This window comes from Crocuta crocuta, unplaced genomic scaffold (genome assembly GCF_008692635.1).
Source record: "Crocuta crocuta isolate KB4526 unplaced genomic scaffold, BGI_CrCroc_1.0 scaffold2, whole genome shotgun sequence".
NCBI lineage: Eukaryota > Metazoa > Chordata > Mammalia > Carnivora > Hyaenidae > Crocuta > Crocuta crocuta.
Genome location: NW_027528640.1, coordinates 3,108,837 through 3,114,922, shown reverse-complemented (window position 1 = coordinate 3,114,922; position 6,086 = coordinate 3,108,837). Strand labels below are relative to the sequence as shown.

Genomic DNA, 6,086 nt, shown 5'->3' with positions numbered 1-6,086 from the left:
GGTAATTTAGTGATTAAAGTAGCTGTCAACTGCATTTCCGCATTAGGCGGAAATGAAATACTCACCACCCAGCGTTCATCAGGCCCACCTGTCTGGCGGAACGGTGCCCTGAATACTTACATGGTGCTGTCTCCCAGCTCCTCATACAGGTGTGCCCCGGGAGGCGGTGGGGGCGGCGGGGGCGCGGCTACAGGTGCTGGAGCAGGCGCAGCAGGCTTGGCCGCAGGTAATGCGGACTGGATTCGTGCAGTCTTGGTGCACTCGGCTTGGCGTCTTTGAGAAGGCAGGAATGTTTTGGAAATCCATTTTAGAAATCATAGACTTCTCGGTGGAAGAATCCACTTAAGAAATTTGTTAACATAAATACTAGGACTTATAAACCGATGTGATTACAGTAGCATTCCCACAAAGTATCGTTTTCCTGTACCTTCTTCCTCTTTAAAATATCTACCCTGGAATCATGGCTGGAATTTAGTAGAAATATTGCATATTATGGGAAATAGGAATATGAAAGGTAGGAGGCAAGCTATTTATAAAAATGTGACTTTATAATTGGGGGCCATGGAATGGGTCTCTTTCCTCAGGTGAGGCACATTGAAGATGCATATTTTTTTTTATTATTCATCTTCCATCTATTTAAAGAAAGGTTATTTCATTTTAAATGCCTTGACATGAAATGCTTTGACAAAATTAATGTCTGATGTTAATTTACTATGCCCCTTTGGGAGAGACATGCGGCTGGCTTTTGTTTCCTTTGGATTCTCGTTAGGCACGGAATTGGCTTGGAGCTGAAACTCCATTTCTGAATGTGCTGGACACCCAACTGTTAGTACCTTCCTCAAAACCCAAACCTCAAAGTATGGAAACTGTCAGAGCCAAGTGTCTTTTTCACATTTCCTCCCTTGTATGGCCATGTGAAAACCCAGCCTGATTCCATATGTACAAAAGCACACGGGAACTTGAACTCAAGTGTACACCTTCTGCAAATACAAGACAGACAGATAATCCACGGTTCTGAGCAGGTTGACTACTTCACCATGGGAATCTGGGGCTTTCCTTTTCATATTATATAAAATCACATGCAAGATATTTATACTTACACTTTAAATCTGTTTCGAAAAGCAATGAGTAAGGGAAAAAAAAGAAAAAAGCTACATTAGAAATACTGCATTCATAATATTTTAGCATCTGATTTATTCTAAATTCTTAATAATTTACTGGGGAAGCTCATGACACAGACTTAATGACACAGTAGGGAAATTGAGTGTTTTAGTTCGGAAAGTAAAAATGGTGCAGTGCTTTATTGTTGCTGTCGCTGTTGTACAAGCCGTGAAAATGTTTGGTTACAAGAAAACAAAGAAATGAACTAAATGGGATTAAAAACTGGATTAAAACATGGATACACGAATTTGAACTCTGATAGAGAAATGGATTATTAAAGATGATCTGATCTTTATAATTGGCTTCTTGGCGTCCTGTGCCTGGAGGATATTAAAGAGATGAAGGCAGGCAGCGGGCCCTGATTATACCCTGGGCTTCACTTTGAAACTAAGGCTGGAACTGGAAGGTGGCGCTCCTGGGTAATGAATCCATGATACTTTTTCATATTTGCTTCTTAGTTTTCCACGTACAGTGAATTAAAAAAAAAATGAATGTTAACAGAAGAGCCATCCATTCCAGTCTTATTACAAGCAGAATATGAAAGTACAAAAGTTGGACTTTTAAATATTAGAACTTTACTTTGGAACATGAGAGGGACACAACTCATTTTGTTTAACTCCATCAGTCTACAAAAAGCAGTGACTAAAATTAATGCATAGAGTACTGAGCTGATTACTGAACCAAAAAAAAAAATGCATCTACAAAATGTTTAAATGCCAGGCATCTTAGTGGTTTGTTAAATTTCAGACCACTGAGTATAACATCCAAGATGGTTCAGTTTTGATCACTGTGTTGTGTTGTGTGCCAAATCTAAGTCTTCTCTCTGATTTTATCGTGAGCAGGATTCCTTTGGGAAACAGTGCAATGAAAGAGAATAACTGCAATACAGATTAGTTCTAATATGAAAATTAATATTGATGACTTAGTAATTCAAAATCATTTGTCCATTGTTAAGTTTGTTTATAGGCTTTAGAATTGGTGTATTGATTGATTTGTTAAGGATACATCAGACTCCAGTATATCAACCTGGAAGTCCTGTCTGCAGTTTCACATGGCTTTTGTGATGCAAAATATCCCTAGAGCATCTTCATTCAGGGCACACTTTCCAACTTTTAGGTTGCAATTACCTTATCTTATTTAATCCAAAAGAAAATTCTCAGTGTTAGAGGACAAAGATAACATTTTAAGAATATATAAGTACTATTTTAGTGCTTTCCCTGCAGGTATTTTAAATAAGGAAGACCAGTTCCATCATTATTTCTTACTCTTTGTTATGTCAAGTAATTGATAGGACTTATGATCCCTGTCTTACTTATTTTCACTCTGTGGCACCTTAGGGCTATGTCTTTTCTGAATCTCTTTCACAACTTTCGTCATCCATCATTGGCAATAGGGACATAACTGAAATGCCTAGGCCTAGATCACAAAAGTTCCTTGTACCTGGTGTCAAATAAAGAGTAGCTTAATAGACGACTTCAAATACAGAGGCTTAAATTAACTATAATTACTTCACTACTTTGAAGGGCCAGAGTAAGAAAAATATAGGTATTTTAAATGAATTTATTTTCCTGTAGGAACAAGAAGCCTGTAAGGCCTATGCAGCCAGAATATCCTGTCCTGTGTTATACTATAGGATCTGGCAGGGCTCCCCAGGGAGGAAGAAGCCCCATGGAGAATTACATATGGCACACAGCCCATGGAGAATTACATATGGCACATGATGATTTTGAAATGATTTTGCCAATGCTTCAATCACTTCCACAGATGTCATTTTAACAACACGGATAAAAACTTGTTATGACATTGTGGGTAGGTCGCAGACCTTCCTCAGAAACAGGCGAATGTTTCTAAGTGTGACATTCTGGTGCCTGGGGCACTTCCCCAGGACACCTGCTGCCTTCTCTCTCAAGGCTCTGCACCCGATGAGGGGCAGGAACAAAGCCACAGGTGCTAACCCAAAATTCCTATTGGATGAGAGTGCATTAGGAGCATGGGGACATTGAGGAATCCATCAAAAATGCTGGAAGTTTGTTCCGTTGCCCCTTAAAGGGAGGCTACTTGGTGCAAGAAGGCCCTCAATGGTGGCATCGCTACTGTTTCACGACTACAAGGCCACATTACCGGGGATGGCTTTTCAATGTGGGAATACTTACTGTCTGTAGCTGACCAGAACTACCAAGATGGCAGGGATGCAGCAGAGGATGATGATGAAGGCGAGTGCCAGCAGGGCCCCCTCTGTGTAGCCTAGGCTTTCTCCTCGCTTTTTAATGCTGGTCACTGCCTCCGGAGTTCGGATCTCCAGAATACGTCCTCCTTCCCCGTAATAAGGCTGAAAGTCTTTATTGATGTCAAGCAGCTTGCCGTCCAAAAATCTTGATTGTGAGATAAACAGTAAAATCAATGATGTTAGCAGAAAAAATAATTTTGTAATATTATTTAATAATCTCTTTAATTGAAACGCAAGTGGAGTCAGTCTTAGGAATAAAAAAATATATAAAAAGCAAGAGCAATGAAGAACAGTAACTACACAGCTATATACACATACCAAAGATATTAATAACAATGACTCTTACTTCATATGCTCACAGACTTGAGAAAGTTAATCATCAACATCAAGGAGCTTACTATGACTATGTTGAAAATATTGACATTATTCAGCTATTCAGGTGCATACATGTTCTGAGTTACATAAAGCATAGTTTAAAATTGTATTCCTACATTTTGTTTGCCTGGGTCCTCAGAATGACTGTGTTGAACAGGATGTCATAATACTGAATCACCACTAGCCATAAAGCTACAGTTAGGGCAATGCATCTGAGACACCCAGTCTTCAGTCTCCAAAATCTACCTTTGTCTTATATGTCGACATTCTCAAATCCCAAGTCAAAATGCATTTCTGGGCAAAAGGTGAACAAACTGAAGGGTGTTTCCTGCCTAGAGGGAGACTATAGGGATGATGCAGATAGCAAATCAGCCAGGACAACAGGAATTAGCCAACTGATGCCGACAGTTCTTGCAAACCCCTGGAGTGAGTGAGTAATAGAGCCCAAGCTGTGGCCATTCCACTGGGATGGAGGGAACAATCAAGGGATAATTGTTACTTAATTTTACCGTGTTCAATGATTTTGTTACATATTTTATGTTCTAATTAGCAGATAATAGGTTATTTTCCCAAAAATTCTTTGGGAACATTTGCACAATCCCTTATATTGATGTAACAATACTGATGTAACAATTGCATTCTTAACACCACAAAGCCATACCATGTCTTGGGTATTTTTAATTTTTGTATTTTGTTTTATTTTTGTAATTTTTATCTATAGAGGCCAAATATCTTACTATAGAAAATTGGAGAACACAAAATGGGTCAAAGAGCAAAATTAGTCACAGGTCCACAATGCAAAGGCTAATCACATTTTGATATATACAGATCTAATTTCTTTTTATAAATATTTTTAATTTTATTATTTTCAGTTTATTTACTTATTTTGAGAGAGAAAAAGAGAGAGAGAGAGAGAGAGAGAGAGAGAGAGCACAAAAGCAGGGGAGGGGCAAAGAGAGAGAGAGAATCCCAAGTAGTCTTTACACTGTCAGCACAGAGCCTGATATGGGGCTTGATCTCATGACCCTGAGATCACCTCTTGAGCCAAAATCAAGAGTTTGGATGCTTAACTGATTGAGCCACCCAAGTGCCCTGATAAATACTTTTATATACTCATAATTAGACAGCATATATAAAGTGAAAACCATTATTTTAGAAATATATTTTACGATATAACAACACTTATGTTGAAAATGTGGAAAACATAAAGAAATTGGAAACAAAAAAAATAAATAAAAATAAAAACTGCCCCAAATTTCACCGTCACATACTAACAAAGCGTGCTATGCTTGTGCACTTTTTATCCCTTTGACCTTTTTGATTTTAATTTCCCGAGTAATCATTCTGACCTTGTATCTAGTGCACGGAGTTTATAGCTTCCCTGTGGAAAAAACTAAAGAGATGCCAGATGTCCGATATGAATTCCACTGGGTAGTTTATTAGTCTTCCCATTTGAGAAACCCAAAAGCTCGGATAACTCAGTTTTAGTTTTAAAGCTGCACGTCCATACTGTAACACAAGGCAGTCAGACATGCTTTTGTAGATATAAAACATACTTTCATAGCAATTTTCCTAGGTCATTTTTAGGTATGTTAAAAAATATATAGAGAGAGGAGGCAAGATGGTGGAGAAGTAGGGAGCTCTGTACATCTCACTTGCCCCGGTCTCTCACACGGAGAAGGCCTGAAGCCATAGGAACCCTTACAGAATCCAGGAGTTTGGGAGGAAAAGAAGACAGAGTCTGCTGAGAAAACCTCCTAGTGTGAGTGTGAACTGGGGAAGATAAAATCAGGCCGGGACCAGAGACACAGAGGGAGGCGAGGGAGCCCCCTCTGTGAGGAGCTGCGGTGAGTCGAGGGGAAAAGAAAGAGTGGCTGAAGCTGCTCAAGACACTGTCCCTTTTTCTGGAGAAGAGAAAAACCTCCACTTGGGACACAGAGGGATATGGTTTCCTGCTGTCCAGCTGACCTTGAGTGGGACCCACTGGATCCAGGGGACACCGGGAGAAACCACTCCTCTGCTCGCCAGCTCGATCTGGAAGGGAAGCAGCGCACCTGAAGCCGCTCTCACAGTCTTCTGGCTTGGCTCCATTCCCAGTAGGGAAACTGCTCAGAAGGACTCGGCCTACGAGTTTATATTTTGGGCGGTATCAATAGGGCATGCAGACTAAGATCTGGAAATGAGGCCTGGCTTGGGGCATAGAGCACGGTCCACCTCGGCTATGCCTGTGGCACAGGGAGATTGGACCCAAAAGAGTGAGTTGCAATGCTTGGTTCAAGAAGGGACTGGGCGCTGACATTTTTCTCCCCACAACCACCAAGGC

The 6,086-nt window shown here is 40.3% G+C and overlaps 1 protein-coding gene across 8 annotated transcripts in view; it reads right to left on the bottom strand.

Annotated features, from left to right (window-relative positions):
- Positions 1-6,086, bottom strand: part of PCDH15 (protocadherin related 15) — a 752,236-nt gene that overhangs the window by 21,767 nt on the left and 724,383 nt on the right. For all 8 annotated transcript variants that reach the window (XM_077755213.1, XM_077755212.1, XM_077755209.1 and 5 more), the window contains 3 exons: positions 3,315-3,533; positions 1,101-1,109; positions 121-273 (listed from right to left, as the gene is read on the bottom strand). In XM_077755213.1, coding sequence (XP_077611339.1) covers positions 121-273; positions 1,101-1,109; positions 3,315-3,533 — 381 coding nt within the window. The remainder of the gene's footprint in view (positions 1-120; positions 274-1,100; positions 1,110-3,314; positions 3,534-6,086) is intronic.